A 22,075-nucleotide genomic window follows, 5' to 3' on the forward strand; every position below is an offset into this window, starting at 1 on the left:
GCTGCCCAATATCCAGGCAGAATGGATCAGCTTTCAGGTTCACGTTAAGGATTTTTTAAATGAAATAAGTCAATTCACATTCACTTAAGACAGGTCAGTAATTAATGGGGATAAGGAAATGTAAGACTGGGTTTTTTCCACATTCAAGAAATGTCAAACTGCTTTTTTTTTCTGTATATGACCCAAATAAAAGTCAAGATTGCCTTGTGAAACAGTTCTTGAACACCAGAAAAATCATTGCACAATGATGCATGACATAAAATAAAAAGAAATACCAAACACAAACCTATAAATACTTAAAAATGTAAGGCCCCCCCCATACACTGACTAATTTTGGACGAACGCACCGATAGCAACAGGTTTGGCCAACAGCCTATAGTGTATGGGGTCATACCCTGTTTCCAACTTGCATTCGCATTGTTCTCCCTGACATAAGCTGATGGCCGAGGTCTCAGCTGGCGGCTTTCACACAGAGCACTCGGCTGAGATAGCGTCCTGTGTATGGGACACCCATCTAATGTCTATGGCCGGTATCAGGCTTTCTAGGGCTCAGAGAATCTCTTTAGCATAGGCCATGAATATCCAATCAGCTGAATCTAAAGGGGGCATCACATTAGCAGAGGATACGTCCTCGTCATGGTTTTCTTGGCACATCACAGTACATACGATGTCTACTAGACTCGCCAATAGGAAGCTACATTTCCATGCACTATATATATGGCAGAGTGCCTACATAAACAATAAGAAGACCGCATTCCTGGCGGAAACACTGTGGCCCCTTTATTCAAATGATTGGGGGGAGTTTGCAGGTGTCAAATCACAACCAAGTATTGATTGATGTCAAGGTGGGTTTCATGCGTCAGACATTCACGATCCAAGTAAGGGGCTGTAGGGTTTGGGTCAGAAGACCTACAGTCAGTCTGGACTGTGTTAAAAAAAACGAACATATCTAAAAGAGCCTGGAAATAACAGATCTACTTAAAACCATTTGTTGTGTTGCAAAGAGACTGGAACTGTTTATGGAGAGAAACAATAAATCATTCAGTAGTAATTATTATAAGGCTAAAAGTTTTAAGGGGAGACATGTAACCTAAAAGTAAGCACGAAGCAAACGAAAAAGCTCCTGAGTTTGTGTATATTGGTGTTAACTAAATATTAAGAGGATTTTCCAATGTATGACACTATATAGGCACAGACTGCTATATTAACCAGGAATTGTACTTTCAAAAAACTTGGCATAAATCAATGGTACAGTAGACTATAAGAAACTTTGGGATATATCTTATCAGCGATATTTTCTTCTTTCTCCACTAATCAGACAAATCATTTGCATCCTGAACTCACGGACCATCCCTTCTGGGGAAAAAAAAACAACAAAAAAAAACAGCTTAACCCCTTCACACTGCAGCCCCTTTTTCGTTTTTGCGTTTCTGTTTTTGCTCCCCTTCTTCCCAGAGCCGTAACTTTTTTTAATTTTTCGGTCAATATGGCCATATGAGGGCTTGTTTTTTTGTGGGACGCGTTGTACTTTTGAACGACACCATTGGTTTTACCATATTGTGTACTCGAAAACAGGAAAAAAAATTCCAAGTATGGTGAAATTGCATAAAAAAGTGCAATTCCACGACTATTTTTTGGATTTTTGCTACTGTTTTCACCCAATTCTAAAACTGACATGCCATAATAATTCTCCAGGTCATTACGAGTTTGCAGATACCAAACATGTCTAGGTTATTTTTTATTTACATGGTGAAAAAAAAATCCAAAGTTTGTAAAAAAAAAAAAAAAAAAAAAAAAAAAAAGTGTGTCATTTTCTGTGACCTGTAGCGTCTCCATTTTTCGTGATCTGGGATTGGGTGAGGGCTTATTTTTTGCACGCCGAGATGACATTTTAAATGATACCATTTTGGTGTGGATAAGATCTTTTAAGTGGCCGTTAATGCATTTTAATCCAATGTTGAGCTGACAAAAAAAACGTAATTCTGGCGTTTTGACTTTTTTTGCTACACCGTTTACTGATTGGATTAATTATTTTTATAGCTTGATAGATCGGGCGATTCTGAACGTGACGATACCAAATATGTGTATTTTTTTTAAAATTGTTTTATTTTGAATGGGATCAGTGATGCGTTTCTGGCGCTATCACATATCGTCAGATTGACAGCGGCATTTAACGGGTTAACACCCGCGGCTGTTAGGGGGCACATGTGAGCTGTACAAAACAGCTGACGTGCTGGGAAAGATGTGGGCTCAGCGCTGGAGCCCACATCAAAGGGAGGGACACGACATGCGCTGTACATGTACAACACATGTCGTGAAGGGGTTAATTTCACCTTGCTAAAGACAATAGTTTATTGCTATCTCAATGAGGTGTCAATTTAAAACTATTATTGTCTATTGAGGGGGGGAGGTGGAAGGAAGAGGAGCAGAGTGAGTAAAAAAGCAGAGGGAGACCCGTAAAAATCATGCAGAGCTTACTAACAAGTGTTTTACTTCACCCCAAAGCTGGATTCACATCTACTCTGATCAGTCCTGATGTATAATGGCCTCCATGCTGCTGCTTGTCTCTAAATGCTAAAGAATGAAGGGAAGGCATCCCTCTCTGTATGCTGTATATGAGGAGATCACAGTAGCTATACTCCACACACAGCACAGAGTCAACTGCAAATAAAACCTGCAGAGGGAAAAAGCACGACCCAAGCCATATAATGGCCCTCAATAGTTTTATTCCTCATACACATACAGGATAGTTTATTTTGGAAAGTTATTTGAAAACACAATGACCCTTTAACCTTAGGTAACCTGTCACCAGTTTTGGGGATTATAAATCCTGCCCATCACCTTTAAGATCTTAAGAATGGGGTTCCAGCAACCCCTTTATATCCTCTGACGTGTCCCTGCATACCTCAGGAAAAGTCTTTTATTCTTGTCCTGCACTGTACTGTATGTAAATTGTGTGGTCAGGTCCCTGGGTATCTTCACATTGTGATCAATGCAGCCTCATGTAAGTGCATTTAAGTGTATGACGTCTTCCCGTAATCCACGTAGGGCCTGGAATCTCGCGCTTGAACAGTGGAATCGGAGAGCTTATGCCCTATTGAACAACCAGTGATTCCCTCATCCACACAGTGCCTGTAGCCTTGTGCCTGAGCGATGGAAAGATATCATCCATTTAAATGCACGGCACTGATCACAATGTGGAGACATTCATCGGACCGGACAATTTGCATGCAATGTGGGACAAGTATAAAACACTTTTTCTGAGGCATGCATGATGGTGGGGCTCAGTAGTTAGCACTATATGGTGGCTCAGTGGTTAGTATTGCAACGCTGGAGTCCTGGGTTCAAATCCTGCCAAGAACAACATCTGCTGTTTGTAGGTTCTCCCAGTGTTTGTGTGGTTTTCCTTCCACAATCCAAAAGACACACTGATAGGGAATTTAGATTGTGAGCCCCAACGGACACAGCGATGATAATGTATGTAAAGCGCAGTGGAATTAACGGTTCTATAAAAGTGAGTAAAATAATAAGAAATAAATAGTAATAAAATAAATATGTAGGGGTGGCAGGAACCCCATTCCCTTTAAACTATGCTGTACATTTTTACAGAATTTCTTTTTGTAAAATAGCATAGCCAATTAGGAAAAGACACCTAAGGAAAAATAAAATCTCGAACCAACAGATTACGCAGAAGTACCTTTTCCTTGCTTTTCTCAGTCGCTGTAGACACCGGAGGCTTGAAGCCTTGAGCTATCACATTCTGCACGGGGTCGGCCTCCAAAACGGAGCTCATGAATTCCTCAGTCTTCTCTAAAGAATAACTGTGGGCCAAAGAAAGTCGTAACTCAACTTAATGCACTAAGTGTATTAAACATATGTCATAAGGTAAAGCTCCATGCTGGAAGTGCTGCTTCATCTGCGATGTTCATGCAGTTATTGTATCATGGTGTATAGCTACTGATCAAAAAATCGGCACTACAACGTGAGCGCCTCAGCTTCATCACCATACACTGCTCACAAGCTCTGCCACTGTCTGAACATGGGGGCAAGGGAGCAGAAAAGCTGACACTGGAGTGCGGATTTTTGGTACAGCTCAAATCAGCTATTCTAAGACTGACTTCAAGCTTTTCGCTGTGTTGTACTTTTTTTTGCAAGCTACAGTAAAAACAGGATTTTTGGTTGCTTACCGTAAAATCTGTTTCTCGGAGCCTCCATTGGGGGACCCAGGAACCATGGGTGTATGCTGCTGCCACTAGGAGGCTGACACTATGCACAAAAAAAGTTAGCTCCTCCTCTGCAGTGTACACCCCACCGACTGGCATTATGCACTTCAGTTAGTGAGAAAGCAGGAGGAGAAACAAACAACAAGGTTGAAAACATAACCATAAACATGAGAACTGTAAACGTGAGAACAGTCATAGAACATAGAACAACAGAAACTGAGAAACATTGGGAGGGTGCTGTGTCCCCCAGTGGAGGCTCCGAGAAACAGATTTTACGGTAAGCAACCAAAAATCCTGTTTTCTCCATCGCCTCTCATTGGGGGACACAGGAACCATGGGACATCCCAAAGCAGTCCCTGGGGCGGGAAAAACAGACTTCCATCAGGTCAGAGGACTCACCACTGGAGCCTGCAAGATCCTTCTGCCTAGGCTGGCGTCCGCCGAAGCGTAGGTATGGACCTTGTAAAATTTGGCGAACGTGTGGATGGAAGACCAGGTTGTCGCCTTGCAAGGCTGTAGGGGAGGAAGCCCTGTGGTGCACCGCCCAGGAGGCGCCGACTGCCCGGGTAGAGTGAGCCTTTATCCCAGGAAGGGGGCACTATGTTCTTGACCCGGTAAGCCTCCAAAATTGCCGTTCTGATCCAGCGAACAATAGTCGCCTTGGAAGCCGGCAGGCCTCTACGTGTGCCATCAGGAATGACAAAAAGAGAATCCGTCTTCCGGAAAGCGTCCGTTCTAGCCAAGTAGATCCTCTCTGCCCTGATGAGGTCCAGCTTGTTCAACGATCGCTCCAGAGGATGAGTCGGAGCTGGACAAAAGGAAGGTAGAACAATGTCCTCGTTGAGGTGGAAAGTGGAAACCACCTTAGAAGGAAGGAAGGAAGGCGGAGGCCTGAGGACCACCTTGTCCTTGTGGATAACCAAGAAAGGAGGTCGGCAAGAAAGGGCCGCCAAATCGGAAACGCGGCGGATAGACGTGATGGCCACAAGAAAGGCCACCTTCCAAGATAGAACGGACGGGGAAACCTCCCTGAGGGGCTCAAAGGGGGAACCCCTCAAAACGTCCAGCACCAGATTTAAATCCCATGAATCCACAGGAGCCCTGTAAGGAAGAGCAGCATGGGCTACTCCTTGAAGGAAGATCTTAACCTGTGGCCGAGAAGACAACGTCTTCTGAAAAAGGACAGAGCGCAGAAGCTGGGCCCTTTAGGGAACTAAGAGCAAGACCCGAATCCAGTCCTGCCTGAAGGAAGGCCAAGATGGAAGGCAGAGAAAAGGACATAGGTGAAATGCGGTTGGACTCACACCAACGGAAGTAAGCCTTCCAGGTACGATAGTAGATCCTGGAAGACGAAGGCTTCCGAGCCTGGATCATGGTGTTAATCACCCGGTCCGAAAGGCCAGACGCCCTTAGAACTGTGGTCACAACAGCCACGCCGTTAAACTGAGCGACCGAGAATTCGGGTAGCAGATCGGACCCCGAGACAGCAGATAAGGCCTGTCTGTAAGGCGCCAGGGGGCGTCCGCGAGAAGGTTGACGATGTCCGCAAACCAAGGTCTCCTGGGCCAATCCGGGGCAATCAGAATGACCAGCACCCCTTCCGCTTTGATCTTTTTCAACAGTTTGGGAAGCAAGGGAAGGGGTGGGAACAGGTAGGGCAGCGCGAACTATGACCAAGGAATGGCAACAGCGTCGACGCCCACTGCAAGAGGATCGCGAGGCCTGGAGACGAACCGAGGAACCTTCCTGTTCATTCGGGACACCGTGAGGTCCACGTCCGGAGTCCCCCATCGAAGACAAATCTGATGGAAGACCTCCTGATGCAAGGACCATTCCCCTGCCGCGACACCCTCGCGGCTGAGGAAGTCGGCGGCCCAAATGTCCACGCCGGGGATATGCACAGCGGATATCACTGGAACCATTGCCTCTGCCCAGAGGAAGATCTTGGATACCTCGGCAAGGGCCAAGGAGCTCCGGGTCCCCCCTTGGTGGTTGACATAAGCCACAGCCGTGGCATTGTCTTTCTGAATTCGGATTGGTAGACCCCTGAGAATCCTTTCCCAGTGATGAAGGGACAGAAAGATGGCCCGAATCTCGAGGACATTGATCAGAAGAAGACTCCGGTGCCTACCAACGACCCTGAACAGTCAGGTGGCGAAACACCGCACCCCAGCTGAGCAGGCTGGCATCAGACGTCACCACCTGCCAGTGAACTGGAAGGAAGGACCTGCCCTGGAAGATGAGAGGTGACATCAGCCACCAGTTGAGAGACAGTTTGACCCGGGGAGAGAGTCGGATCGGACGATCCGGGGAGAAGACAGACCTGTCCCACTGAGATAGGATGGCTCACTGAAGAGGGCGCGAGTGAAATTGGGCGAAGGGAATCGCTTCCAATGTTGCTACCATCCTCCCCAGAACCTTCATGGCGGATCGGAAGGAGGGAAACCCAGGACCCTGGATCAAGCGTACTTCCCGACGAAGGATGGATCTCTTGTCTTCCGGAAAAAAGACTTTGGTCTGATGAGTGTCGAAGAGCATGCCCAGAAAGACGATGCGCTGAGAAGGAATAAGGCAGGACTTCTTCCGGTTGACCAGCCACCCGAAGCGAGCTAGGGTGTCGAGGACGATAGACAGACTTTCGTGAGCCTGAGAAAAGGACGGAGCCTCGATGAGGATGTCGTCGAGGTATGGAAACAGAATCAGGCCTCTGACCCTCAAGATGGCTATCAGCACCGCCATGATCTTCGTGAAAACCCTGGGAGCGGTTGCGAGACCGAACGGCAGGGCGACGAACTGAAAATGGTCTTGGAGCACCGCAAAGCGCAGGAATCGGTGATGTCCCGGGAATATTGGAACGTGGAGGTAGGCGTCCTGAATATCTATGGAACATAGCTTCCATGGAGGCTCAGGAATTTCTATTACTGAACGAAGGGATTCCATCCTGAAGTGATTCAGACGAACTCTCCTGTTCAGCAATTTGAGATCCAGAATGGGGCGAACCTTGCCGTCTTTCTTCGGTACCACAAAAAGATTGGAATAGAAACCTGTGAACTGTTCTTTTTCTGGGACGGGAACGATTACCCCGGATTTGAGGAGAGAAGAGATGGCTGCGAAAAAGCCCCGAACTAGAGCGGGATCTCTTGGAGGACGGGATTCGAAAAAACGATCCCGGGGTGGTGAAACGAACTCTATCTTGTAACCCGAGGATACAACTTCCCTGACCCATGCGTCCTCTACTGAAGAGATCCAGACGTCCCTGAAGAAGAGGAGACGGCCGCCCAGCCTTGGAGATGGACTGGGTTTTGCTGAGAGTCATGCCGAGGTGGATCTTCCAGTCCTGGATCTGGAGGATCTGCCCTGGGGTAGCGAGGACGCCAGGAAGGAGTGGGTCTAAAGGATACCATCTTCTTCTCTTGACGTGCCTGTGGCCTTTGTTGCTGCTGGGAAAAGGAGTTTGACGCTGCGAAGCGACGAAAGGACCGAAGTTGACGTCTAGGAGGAGGGCGACGAGGTTTAGACTGGGGAAGAAGAGAGCTTGTGCCCCCGGTGGCGTCCTTAATGATTTGGTCCAGCTTGGAACCAAAGAGACGTGAACCTTGAAAGGGCAGGCTGGTAAGGGACTTTTTAGAAGACAAATCCGCCTGCCAGGCCTTGAGCTGCGGGTTCCATAGAGGACTCCTTGATGCCACAGGTTTGATTTATCGCTCCAATGAGGTTATAATAATAATAATAATAATAATAATTTTATTTATATAGCGCCAACATATTCCGCAGCGCTTTACAACTTATAGAGGGGACTTATACAGACAACAGACATTACAGCATAACAGAAATCACAGTTCAAAACAGATACCAGGAGGAATGAGGGCCCTGCTGCTCGCAAGCTTACAATCTATGAGGAAAAGGGGAGACACAAGAGGTGGATGGTAACAATTGCTTTAGTTATTTGGACCAGCCATAGTGTAAGGCTCGGGTTACCGTGGACACTCACCCTAAGGCTCGGGTGTTCATGTAAAGCTGCATGAACCAGTTAACTGCCTAAGTATGTAACAGTACAGACACAGAGGCTATTAACTGCATAAAGTGTATGAGAACATGATGGAGGAACGTGATTATGTTGTTGTTTTTTATTAATAGGCCACACAGGGATAATTAGGTTAATGCGTTGAGGCGGTAGGCCAATCTGAACAAATGAGTTTTTAGTGCACGCTTAAAACTGTGGGGATTGGGGATTAATTGTATTAACCTAGGTAGTGCATTCCAAAGAATCGGCGCCGCACGTGTAAAGTCTTGGAGACGGGAGTGGGAGGTTCTGATTATTGAGGATGCTAACCTGAGGTCATTAGCAGAGCGGAGGGCACGGGTAGGTTGGTAGACTGAGACCAGAGAGGAGATGTAGGGTGGTGCTGAGCCATGGAGTGCTTTGTGGATGAGGGTAGTAGTTTTGTACTGGATTCTGGATTGGATGGGTAGCCAGTGTAATGACTGGCACAAGGTAGAGGCATCGGTGTAACGGTTGGCGAGGAATATGATCCTGGCAGCAGCATTCAGGACAGATTGGAGCGGGGAGAGTCTGGTAAAAGGTAGGCCAATTAGTAGAGAGTTACAATAGTCCAGACGAGAATGAATAAGTGAGACAGTAAGAGTTTTTGCAGAGTCGAAAGTAAGAAAAGGGCGAATTCTGGAAATGTTTTTGAGATGCAGATAAGAAGAGCGAGCCAGTGATCGGATGTGGGGGGTGAATGAAAGCTCGGAATCAAGGATGACTCCAAGGCAGCGGGCATGTTGCTTTGGAGTAATGGTGGAACCGCACACAGAGATGGCAATGTCGGGCAAAGGTAGGTTTGTAGAGGGAGAGAACACGAGGAGTTCAGTTTTTGACAGGTTCAGTTTCAGATAGAGGGAGGACATGATGTTAGAGACAGCGGTAAGACAATCACTGGTGTTTTCTAAAAAGGTCGGCGTGATAACAGGAGAAGAGGTATATAATTGGGTGTCGTCAGCATAGAAATGGTACTGGAAACCAAAACTACTGATTGTTTGTCCAATAGGGGCAGTATACAAAGAGAAGAGGAGGGGGCCTAGGACTGATCCTTGAGGAACCCCAACAGTAAGGGGAAGGTGAGAGGAGGAGGAACCAGCAAAACAAACAGTGAAGGATCGGCCAGAGAGATAGGAGGAGAACCAAGAGAGAACGGTGTCCTTGAGGCCGATGGAGCGGAGCATAGTGAGGAGGAGCTGATGATCCACAGTGTTGAATGCTGCGGAGAGATCCAAGAGAATTAGCATGGAATAGTGACCATTAGATTTAGCTGTTAGTAGGTCATTAGAGACTTTAGTGAGGGTTCTGAACCATATCCCTCATGGTAGCGATTTGGTTCGAATCCAGCTCCGAAACATCCTCCGAAGGCGTATCAGAGAACGCCTCGCCTGACTCGGGAGGAGGACCGCAGAGAAGGACCGTGTGGCGAGACGGAGCGAGAAGAGGTCCTGTCTGGACCTTTTGCGGCTTATAATGGAGGGCTCGGACAGAGGTTCCTGCGACCCGCTGGCTACTGCGGGAATCTGCTGGGGTAATCGGTCCAGCACTGACACCAGAGCTTGAGACACCCGTGTTAGGTCCGCCACCGATTGCGACAGAGAGGAAACTCAGCCTGGGGTGGGGGTATCACTCTCAAGCGGAGCGGCCGGGGGATCCTGGGCAGTGGGAACAATCGGGTTGCTGCAGGCCTGACAGAGTGGAGAGGACTGACCTGAGGGAAGTTTGCAGTTACAAGACGTACATGCAAAGTATTTGACCAAGGCAGATGAAGAAGAGGAAGAAGTAGGAGGACGAGAGCGGTCTCCCTTAGAGGAAGACATATTGAAGGGTGCCTGCCAGAAAATGCCAGAGGGTTAGGGGACAGGGGGCAGAGGGGAGTGTCAGTCTGCAGTGCAGAGCTACTTATGCAGACGAAGCGGTTCCAGACAGAAAACGCAGCCCAGCTTGAAGATGGTCCCTCAGGGAAGAAAGCCTTTCGTGGAAGGGAATGCGAATCCTGCAGCAGTGCAGCCAAAGGGACCGGGGACCCGTAGTCGTCCACTGCAGAGCACAGAGGAGTGAAGAGGCGTGCGTGGGCTAATGTGCACTAAGATGGCACCGGTGGGCGGAGCAATGCTGAGGGATGATGGTCGGGCGGGAGAAAAGCCCGCCGAGTAAAGGGGAAGTGGGCGGAGAGGTGTCGCCGGAGGTAGGCCCCGGGAGAAGCCGGGACCTAAATTAGAAATCGAAGACCGCCTGAGAGGGCCGTGGTGCCGGCGCTGCCCAGTTAGAAAGTACGGCCTCGGAAGAGCGGCGCGGCGGCCTTACAGTAGAATAGTCAGTAGAAGAGAGCGCGGCCGCAGGGCAGCACGTCGCCGGAAGAAGGCCCGGGGAAGCCGGGGTCTAAATTAGACACCGGCGACTGGAGAGAGCGGCGCTGCCCAGCTAGAAAGTACGGCCTCGGAAGAGAGGCACGGCAGCCTGTAAGGCTGCTGCGTCAGTAGAAGAGAGCGCGGTCGCAGGGAAGCTCGTCGCCGGACGCAGGCCCCGGGGAAGCCGGGGCCTAAATTAGACACCGGCAACCGGAGAGAGCGGCGCGGCGGCCTTACAGGCCGCCATGCCAGTAGAGAGGAGCGCGGCCGCAGAAAAGGTAGCGCGGCTGCCTGTAAAGCCGCCGCGCCGGACGAAAATGTGGCAGCAGGGAACACTGCGCGGCTGCCTATGAGGCCACCGCGCAGGGCGCAGAGAAAGTGCTGCACATGCAGCGATGACCCCTGTCCTCTCCTGGGACACTGTGGAAAACCCAAGGTACCCCCCTGTGACTACAGGAGGGGTTCTGGAAATACTCACCTAAAAACATCCCTCGTCGTCCGTTACTAACCTCAATCCTAATGGGGAAGGTATCAGACGTCCACGGGAGCTGGAGATGGACGTCCTTTTCTCCGCGACCGACAGGCTCTGGTGGGCGAATGGATGGGGGACGGAGCTAGGACCGGACTTCTAAGCACGCTTGTGTGCTAGGCTCTTGGTCCTGCTGAGGGATCTATGAGGATACGGGGTGGCAGTGCACGCCGTACTCATAGTCTGTATTGTAGGATTACAGGTGTGACTGTTCACCCTGTATCTCTTCCAGAAAAAAACCTGGAAGAAAAACGACGCACATTGAGGTAGATAAGGGTCTAAAGAAAGACCCGTGTCCACCTCCTACTGACACTAAGCTAAAACTGAAGTGCATAATGCCAGTCGGTGGGGTGTACACTGCAGAGGAGGAGCTAACTTTTCTGTGCATAGTGTCAGCCTACTAATAATAATAATAATCTTTATATTTATATAGCGCTAACATATTCCGCAGCGCTTTACAGTTTGTACACATTATCATCGTTGTCCCTGATGGGGCTCACAATCTAAATTCCCTATCAGTATGTCTTTGGAATGTGGGAGGAAACCGGAGTACCCGGAGGAAACCCACGCAAACATACAAACTCCTTGCAGATGTTGTCCTGAGTGGGATTAGAACCCAGGACTCCAGCGCTGCAAGGCTGCTGTGCTAACCACTGCGCCACCGTGCTGCCCGTGCTACTAGTGGCAGCAGCATACACCCATGGTTCCTGTGTCCCCCAATGAGAGGCGATAGAGAAATAAACATTACTTTTGAAGCAATTTTCCAAAATCCCGGCAGTATCTTTGCGGTTCTGTCTCGATTGCGGCAACTAATGTAAAGCAGCTACAACGTGTGAACACAGCTTAGGCGTGAGCATAAGTCAGATAAAACAGCACTGAGGGTGGGAGAAACAGAATCAACATAAGGGAATAGAGATTGCAAAGATTCATGACTTAACAAGTTGTATTTTCTAGATTTATCATTCTGAGGTATGTATACGTTATTGCTTACAGCTCACTAGCAACCTCACCTCAAGTAATCACTAATATGCAGTTACTGTACATTAGAAGGGTATCTTGCACATTGCAAAAAGGTTTAACTACTAGAATCTGTACAGTGGCTATGCCCATGAAATCATTGATGGATATATCACAATATGGGACATAACACTGATGTCTGAGATTATGTAAGGGGCTATCTCTCGTATCTGTATTGGGACATGAAAAGCTGTTGTTGCAAATGGCCGCTTACCGGGCGTTGGCAGGTTTTTGCACGACCAGGAGGTATCAGGCACCCGTCCTAATAATTATGGGTGCGGTATACCAGGCACACAACCTGTGAAATGTACCAACAATGCAAATAGCACGACCCAGAATCGTCAAGACTAGAAATGTTCATGCCATTCTTGATGAGGGGGTGATGTGGAGTCTGACGCTCCTGATTCATGACAGGTGCCTCTTAATGGTTCAGAAGCATCTGAAAAGTGGTATGCGCCCATCAACAATTATTACTCCAGTCTAGGACTGGAGTTAAATATTTGGCTTAAGTAATGCCACAGTTCATCATGAATTAGAAAAGCTTTGGTGTCATGCCTCCGCTCCTCCCATTTTCAGATGGGTAAAATGGTTATGAAAAAGCCAAAATGTTGCTAAATTTTTGCGAAATTCTGCAAAAAATGTGGGACTTTTCAAAGTGATGCATAAATCGGGACCTAAATACTTACAATTGTATGATCATATAAAGGTTGTCCCTGCAATTTTTACATTATCCTATCAAAGTTATAGTCTTTTAAAGTTCTTGTATTGTTTTACACAACTCCTTCTTATGTCCGATTACTTGTGTAACAGAGAGGACCCGCAGCAGAAGCCACGGCATGGATCGAGGAGGACCTGGCTCATCCGAGCATCACATGGACACACCCTGAAGATATGCAAACACATGTTGGTCTAATAGGTTATGTCTTCCTTACTTGTTTTCCTTAAAGATATCCAATAGTAGTTGTTGCTCAATGTTAGGGAACAATTCCAGGATTTGCTTCTCCTTCATTTTCACAGCACAGTTTTTGCTTGATGAAGACTTCTTCTACAGAGGTAAGAACATTTTTGTAAATATTTGTTTTTTTTTCAAGTAGATCATTATTTGTTTCAATAAAACAGTAATGCCGTCATATGTTTAATAGACATTTAGACACCAGCTTGCCGTACCGAGTCTTCATGGGCCTGAAATGCCATTTCCTCTGCAATTATCTGACGTAACGACACCTTCTTTACTCTTGTGTTCCACTGATCCATGAACGGCAGCAGGTCTGTATCTCCTCCCTGTGACACAGCGGACTCAGAGCTTTCCACATTTTCCAATTCGGCTGGGTCATCGGGTACGCTGTCTACAGAAAAATAACAGTGTGGTGAGAAATGGCAAATTCGCAGATTTTCGGCAAAATTAATGAACATGCTGCGTTTTTTTCCACAACGCATTTTTTTTTGCAGAAAAAACGCAGCATGGGCACAAAAATTGCGGAATGCATTAAAATAATGGGATGCTTAATGTAAGCGTTTTTTAAGCGTTTTTGCAGCAAAAAAGCTAAAAAAAAACCCGCTAAAAATCTGGAACGTGGGCACATAACCTAAGTGGTCGAGCCCATCACTAATCATAGCAATCATAATCATAGTAATCATAGTGAAGACACATCCTAGCAATAGACAAAATTATTAAAATATATTCAATTTTATTGATACATTATAAACCATAACAAAAATAGAAAAATAAAAATATAATACATCCAACAAATAAAATAAAAGGGATGTCAATAACTTTCATAATGGATAATTATGAATTGACAGTTTAATCTTTTTGCACACCGGTCTCCGCTTTTATTTTGTATATTGGATGTATCTATTATATTTTAATTTTTTCTTTTTCTATTTTTATGATGCTATGGTTTATAATGTATCAATAAAATTGAATATATTTTACTAATTTTGATAGTCTTTTGACTAATTTTTGAACAAGTTTTTGTGGGTTTTCAGTTGGTTTGTTCGTAGGTACCGTATTTAGGTTTTCCTTATTTTTGGCATTTCCTTCTATTTAGGTTTACATCCTAGCAATAACCTGCTAGGATATGCTACAACGGCAATTGACCTCACGGATCAGCTTCCTTTCAGGGTAGTTATGCCGGGGGGCAGACTGCTATGCTGAATTATATAAAAACTATTCGCAGACCGAGCTAGTAACTTCTCCTCACCACTCAGTCACAATTCCCAGGAATATGATATCAACCCACAACAGCATTTTATATTTTCTGATAACTTCTACTCTACTAAAAGAATAAGACCGTTGTCAACTTTACATGTTGGAATGGCGGCATGTTTTCACTGGAGCATATAATAAACCATTATATCATAAGACCAATAAACCACAAGATCTCAGGCAGACTCATCCCTTCTGATAGGAAGAGGCTCCATTCTTCATGGCACAAGGCCCTGCAGCTCATCAGAACAGATGGACAGACGGTCATCCCTTCCACTTTTCAGGGAACCATTGGAGCGATGGCGCCAGCTTGGTGAGAAATTCAAGTCTTATGTAAACATTTATTTTCTAGAAAGTTTCTTATGCTCTGCTAAATTTCTCTATAAGTCACCATTGGATATTAGAAGGCTACAGTAAGAAAATAAGATATACTTACACTCAATCAGCTGATAAGAGAGCGCTTCTTGACGGTGTCTTTCCTGAGGAATGGGGAAAAAAAACAAAGGTACAATATGATTAAAAACATAACTGAAAATTAATCATCTTGAGAAAAAAAAATTATGTGACATGGAGGAGGGAATAGCTAATAAAGGAAAAGTTTTGCAGCTTAACCACTTAACACCATGGACATATTTTTCATTTTCATTTTTTCCTCCCCTTCTCCCAAGAGCCATAACTTTTTTTATATTTCCGTCAACATAGTCGTATAAGGTCTCGCTTTTTGCAGGAAGAGTTGTACTTCTGAATGACACCATTGATTTATACCATATAGTGTACTGGAAAACGAGAAAAAAAAAATCCAAGCGCAGTAAAATTACAAAAAAAAAGTGCAATTTCCCAATTGATTTTTGGGTTATTTACCATGTTCACTATATGGTAAAACAAACCTGGCAATATGATTCCCTAAGTTAGTACCAGTATGCAGATACCAAACGTACAGTTTATTTGTGGTGAAAAAAAAATCCAAAGTTTGCATGAAAAAAACTTTTTGTGTTTGTCGCCATTTTCTGAGACCCGTAGTGTTTTCATTTTTCGGGATCTGAGCTGGGTGAAGGCTTATTTTTTGCATCCTGAGCAATTGTAACTTTGATACCAGTTTAGGGTACATGCAAAGTTGTGATCTCCTGTTATTGCAATGTTGTGGAGGCCAAAAAAAAAACAAAAAACAAAACCCACAAATTTTGTCATTTCGATTTTTTCCCCTCATTAAGCCGTTTACAGATCTGATTATTGTACTCTATATTTTGATAAGATCGGACATTTCTAAATGCAGTGATACCACATGTGTATATTTTTTATTATTATTTTCAATGGGACAAAAGGGGGTGATTTGAATTTAACTTCCAATCGCCTGTGCTACACATAGCAGGGCTTCAGCACTATAATAAAAATGACAATCTCCTATAAACGCAAGCCACAAGCCAGATTTCAGAGGAGCATCATAATGACAAGCACAGGGGTCTTCTGCAGACCCCCAGCTGTCATGACCACCCATAGGCACCCCCCCGATCATGTGACAGGTGCGCTTATGGGCAGGATTTGTAACGCACTTCTGGCTAGTGCATATTAAATGCCGCTGTCAGAGATTGACAGGGGGACTTAACTGATTAACAGCCACAAGTGGATCGGACCTCCACCCGCAGCTGTTAAAGGCTCATAAAAGCTGATGAAATCAGCTGTCATGTGCAGGGAAAGATGAGGGCTCAATGGTGGAGTCGGTATCAAAGTCGGGGACACGAGCTAGGATGTAAACATATGTCATGTGTCGTGAAGGGGTTAAAGGCGCGGATTATGTTCCTTGTAGATTTATCGGCTTCTTTTTCCATGGTGATGACTAATGTCCCCTTACATGTCCAATAACCGGAATCATACGCTACAAATTCATAGACGTGTGCTGACGAGATGCTAAACGGCTTTGTTTTTTTTTCAGTTTGATTGTGCAGACAACTGCACTCCGATCAGTGGAGACCAAATCCCCTGCTGGTCTCCGGCTGCTGGATCCATTCTATCGGATGATTACAGGGCATGTGAACGTCCTGAATAACCGTGTGAATGTACGGATTGCAGTTCATTTACTGAATATATTAACTAACCAAGATGGATTCTTTCCACTTCCTATGGATGGATTCGGCCAAACTGAGGTCAATTGGTACTACACAATCTTGAATAGTTAATGACCCTGGGCAAAAACAAACAAACACAAAAAAAAAAACCAGATTAAATACACTGAATCTGCTAAAGGGAACCGGTCACCATAAAAATGCCGTCCAATCAGCAGACACCATGGTATAGATATAGCGCATGAGCGGAGGGGATTAATTTATAGTTGTGTGAGAAAAGATTTAGTGTAATCTGTGATTTCATCATTTCATCCTCTGCTTTTTCTGGGGTTTTGGGTCAAGTGGGTGGTCCTATCAGTGACTGACAGCCTCCTTTGTATCAGTGTGCATAGAGAGAGCTGTCAGTCACTGATAGCACCGCCCACTGGACCCAAAACCCCAGAATGAGCAGAGGATTAAACGATGAAAACACAAGTTATAGTGAATCTATGCTCACACAACTATGTATCATTCAGCTCTGCTTCCCCTGTTCTGTAACATGATTGCTACACAATAGGCAGCATTTTCATGGTGAAAGGGTCCCTTGAAAGAGTAATAGTATATTTTTTTTTATTTCACAAATCAATAGCACACATGAAAATAAAAATCTTTGCAACATATCAGAAAAATCAGCTTTTTTTCTCCTCTGGAGTGATCATTGATTCTCAACTCATGGTGAAAACTTGTCTCCAGTGAATTCAGATTTTCTGACTAGATAAGAAATGACAGCTGGTGCTAATAAAGTTCTATGGAGAACTGTAGCGGTCGTTTCAGGAGAACTTGCAGCAGAATGTCTGTCTGCCTCTAGCTCCTCCCCTCTCCATAGAATTTTAAAAGCACCAACTGCCATCTCAGTAATGGGGAAAGTATGGCTTCACTGAATATGAATTTTCCCTCCGACAAGAGTAAAAGATCAGTTCAGGAGGAGAAAGAAGTAGATTTCTCTGAAAAGATATATTACAAAGTTGCTTATTTTCAGGTCTACTGCTGATTTATTAAATACAAATTAAAGGGAACCTGTCACCAGGTTTGACTGATACGAGATACAGAGACCACTTCTAACATGCTGTATATGTGGCCCCCAACCCCACCTGCAAGACAAGATATAGAGCATTTTTTATACCTGCCTGTGGAGCGGCTCGGTCTGAGGTGTTGTTGGTCTTGGTCTGGCACCTCCCATCTTCTTGCTTTTGTGTGAATGACTCGTCCATACGTCATCCACAGTCTCCCCGACATCGCGCTCCTGCGCAGGCGTACACATAGGGACGCGTCATCCACACGAAGGCAAGATGGAGGGCAGCGATCGTAAGAAGATTGGAGGCGCTGGACCAATTCCAGCAGTAGCCCTCGGACTGGACTGTCCCGCAGGCAAGTATAATAAAAGCCCCTTTTCTTGTTTTGCAGGTCGGGTTGGGGGCAGATATACAGCATTATAGTACGCTGTATATCAGGCCTGAAAGGTGGTGGCCGTATCTCATGTCGGTCAAACCTGGTGACAGGTTCCCTTTAAAACGACAGTGACTCTTTAATATCCATGTTAAAGAAATGTCAGATTTACATTAGTTTTATCTTACATAGTAAAGATGGCACTAAACTCACTCAACATCTTTAATTTACAATCCAATAATCTCACACACAAGTTTTCTAAGAAACTCTCCAATGTCCTGCCATTAATCAGTATGGGCATGTGAGGGAGCATTGGTTCAGCAGTGTAAGATCCACTTCAATAGAAGCTGCGAGTACAATTTTACTAACCAGACTATGGCTGTATAGGTTGTAAAATAGCAAGAAAATGACACCAGTTTTAAAATAATCTGATGTGTCAGCACTAGGAAATCAAGCTTTAAAGCCACATTCAGATCAGCCTGGTAGCACATAGACTCTATGCCACAATTACATTTTAGGCTAATTCACATGTGGATTCCAAGCTCGATTTCTCAGCAACTGCACATCGGATGCTACCAGACAGGCATACTATCTACAATGCTCTTTTCTTAATAAATTGCATTGCTTGGAATCAGATTTTGCCACTCAAAGAAATACTTGAGAAAAACAAATAATTTTGCAACGCCATCTGTTTTGCTTATGTCCCCAGCAGCCCCACTCCAGTAATCGTAATGTTTGTACAAGACTACACTAATGTAGGGCATGTCCTCTGAGTATTGCACATGCAGGCACTGGAGCATGCCTTCACGTGAGTAAAACGGAACCTGCCATCAGGTTTTTGCTATGTAATTTGGGAGCAGCATGATGTAGGGGTTGAGTCCCTGATTCCAGCAATGTATCACTTACTGGTCTGCATGCTGTTATTTCAATACAAACGCTGTTTCCACTGCTGCAGATACAGCAATGCCAAGAATGATGAGCTCTGCATAATCCCACCCACACCACTGATTCGCAGCGTTCTGTGTATACTATGCATAGGCAGAAAGCTGTAAATCAGTGACTCTACATCATCTCCTCTCAGATTACATTGCAAAAACCTGCTGACAGATTCCCTTTAAGCTGCAGTTATATATAATTGGCACATGTAGTCAAGCTCTCTGGATGTGGCATCCCACAATGTGATTAAGTCAAACACAGTGGAGACAGTTTACCTATACCAGAGGTCCCCAACCTTTCTTACCATGAGCGCCACGTGAAGCACTGAGCAATGGTCGCGAGCCACATTCAGAGCAGCGACATCCAGCTCCTGTGTCCACCACAGTAGAGACACTCAGAGACCCTCAAACACTGGTTTAATGACAGCCAAAGCTTTCCCATAGAAATCACATCAAGGCAGTATACATATATCCACTAGTCCCACCTTACTCCATTTGGTATTCTCCCATCAAGCACTCCAATCACACTACTGAATCCAGCCTCATGCAACCCTCTTACTGGCAAAATCATATCTCCAGCTTACCATCTCTCCCCACCCCCATGGTAAGTACATTCGTATCCAGATCTGCTTTCTGTGTGGGGCTACTCACAAAAGTCACAATCTGGAGACCCACTCTTCATAACGGTTTCTTAGGCCGGGTGCTAATGCACCAAGCTGGCAGACAGCCACGAGCCACACATCATGGACCCTTGAGCCACATGTGGCTCCTGAGCCATAGGATGGGGACCCCTGACCTATACCAATGATCCTGGAAGGATGGGCTGTGGAAATTAATGTATTATAATTAATACATCATACTTTTGGCCAGCATCAGTTGTCAGGGGAAAGTCAGGGGACCCACCGCACAATCAAGAAAATCACCTGCTCTTGAAAAACTTGGTAAGTTAGGTCAACTTTTCCCTTGCATTAATTTGTTTGTTGGCCTTTAGATTGGTAGTCCAAACCTGCGTCCTTCCTCATTATTTCTTTTTCTATTTAGTACAGTATGTATTATGTTAGTATGAATATGTTTTCACTGCTCAGCAATAATTACCTGGATCAATTCCAACTGGGCCAAACAACTCAGTGAGCTGGAAGGCAAATTCTGGAGGCAAAGCCAACTCCAAATAATCAAATTGTAAGGATTCCTTAGATTGTGAGCCAGGGTTGCTTTTATTTTGCATTTTCTGCTCCTCTTCAGCAAGTGCTGTAACTTCTATAAACTCTCGCTCTTCATTATTTTCAACTGCTAATATTCCAGAACGCTGAATATCACAATTTGTGGACAGATTTGTATGATCTAAATGAACTTTCTCTGAGTTGCCTATTTTTATAGGTTCCACTTGGTTACCGCTTTGTAATATATTGAGAGATGAATCAAGTGTATTAGGATGGCGTGCCTGTAAATCTGAAGACCACATTAGGTCAGAGGTGATGGTGTCAGTTATGGTTTCATGGTTCAGAAAAACTTCTTGAAGATCTGGAGAAATTCTACACTGTTGGCCAAGATTAATTTCGTTAGAAGATAAAACATTGCCATTTTTCATTTCTTCTGCGACGACAAGGGGCAATGCGTTTACAAAGGGAGAGCATTCTTTTAAACTGTAATCAGTGTCCTCATTTTCAGACTCCTCTTCAGGGACGAGAATAGAATGTTCCTCAATTATTACAGAATTGTTATCATTATCGGACTGGGAACACGACTCTAAGTCGTCACTTTCCTCGGTTTCACATTCTTCATCCTTGTAGATTTTCTCTCCAGAATCAAGAAGCAAGTTTGTTGTCCACACTATATCTTTATTGCATCTCTCAAACAAATCTTTCAGTATGTCAAAAGAAAGGGATCGAAAGAGTTTGCAAAGAATATCTAACCCGTCCTGATCTCCTAACCTAATAATATCATCCTCCTCCACAAAGGTACTTTTATGATGTGCCACTCTGTATGGTATATTCTCCTGCGTATCTGCATCTAATAACTTGGACGTGAACCGACTACTTACTCCTTTTAGAACTTTTACAGAATCTGAAACATCTACATTTCTTCTCTCTAATCTCCACGCGATTGCAAAGTCTTGAGGTTCTGTTTGCGTACATTCACATAGGCCAACGTTGGGCTGCTGGGAGAACACCGACTCCTCGTCTTTGGAGGAGATGGAACACTTGTTTGTGAAGCTTAGTGCTAATCTGTGATGCCTAGAGTTATGCCTGGGTTGCTTTACTTTAACATCTTCACTTGAGCTTTGCATATCTTCCACTTCAATACATTCAGTTACTTGCTCTTGATCATTAGTCATCTCGTTACTACACTTGCCCTCAGATTTGCCTTCCTCAGTGCAATCCTCTTTATTCTGCAGGGTTAATGGGATACATAACTCATTTCCCAGTCCCAATAAATGTTCTTCATTATTATCTACAGTGGGGGCGTCACTATTAGGCTCCATTGTTAGAGCAGCTTCTTGCAACTGGTTTTGTTCACTGGATCTATTATCTGTTTGTTCATCATTACAATTCGTGGCTTCATCATTTTCCTGCACACAAGGTGTATGTTTTTCCTGCCTGGCTCTAGGTTTCTTGCTCCGCGGGGTCCTCTGACTCATGGTTTGCTCTACAGGCCAGTCTCCTACAAAGCTGAGCAATTCTGGCCTTTCACCTGTCGGAGAAGACGCTCTCTCTATATCTGCGCCCTGATCGTCTGCAGCTGCCTCTATAGAACAGTCGCCATTGCTCTGCACCTCATCATCACTATTATTTTGGACAATCTGAATTACGTCCATATTGTTGTCACTTTCCGCAGTTGTCAGATCTTTTATCTGTGGATTTTCAGCATCAGGAAGAACTTCTAGGCTGTCTTTAGGCACTTCAGCGCTCTTCTGCATGGCTTGGGCTGCACTATCTACATCTGCCGGGTTTCCTGATTCAGTAGATTCAGAAAGAGAAGTTTCTTCTTCTTTAGGTGTTTGTGGAAAGACGCTAGGTTCTCTGTAAGTACAACAAGATTATTTTACTTTTCTTACAAGAATAAATGCATTAATACACATTAGTACAATACAGTGGTGAAGTAAAAGAAAGTAATTTATAAAAGTAGAGGAATGGCTGTGGGACTTAATACAGGGGTCCCACTATCAGGATACTCCTCCTATTATACATGAAGGAAAGCAGCTATATATGTCTGTCTGTGGAGAACTCTATATCTGTGCATAGGTTAACTAAGGTACCTCAAAAAAAGTTGAGCTATGGCTCATT

The 22,075-nt window shown here is 44.9% G+C and overlaps 1 protein-coding gene across 1 annotated transcript in view; it reads right to left on the minus strand.

Moving 5' to 3' along the window:
• N4BP2 (NEDD4 binding protein 2) overlaps positions 1-22,075 on the minus strand; it is a 99,862-nt gene that overhangs the window by 23,895 nt on the left and 53,892 nt on the right. Inside the window, exons 7-12 of the mRNA XM_077279884.1 lie at positions 19,887-21,811; positions 16,465-16,550; positions 14,808-14,850; positions 13,330-13,508; positions 13,095-13,207; positions 3,698-3,821 (exon numbers count right to left, since the gene is read on the minus strand). Of these exons, the coding sequence (XP_077135999.1) occupies positions 3,698-3,821; positions 13,095-13,207; positions 13,330-13,508; positions 14,808-14,850; positions 16,465-16,550; positions 19,887-21,811 (2,470 nt within the window). The remainder of the gene's footprint in view (positions 1-3,697; positions 3,822-13,094; positions 13,208-13,329; positions 13,509-14,807; positions 14,851-16,464; positions 16,551-19,886; positions 21,812-22,075) is intronic.

This window comes from Ranitomeya variabilis, chromosome 1, assembly GCF_051348905.1.
Source record: "Ranitomeya variabilis isolate aRanVar5 chromosome 1, aRanVar5.hap1, whole genome shotgun sequence".
NCBI classification, from domain to species: Eukaryota; Metazoa; Chordata; class Amphibia; order Anura; family Dendrobatidae; genus Ranitomeya; species Ranitomeya variabilis.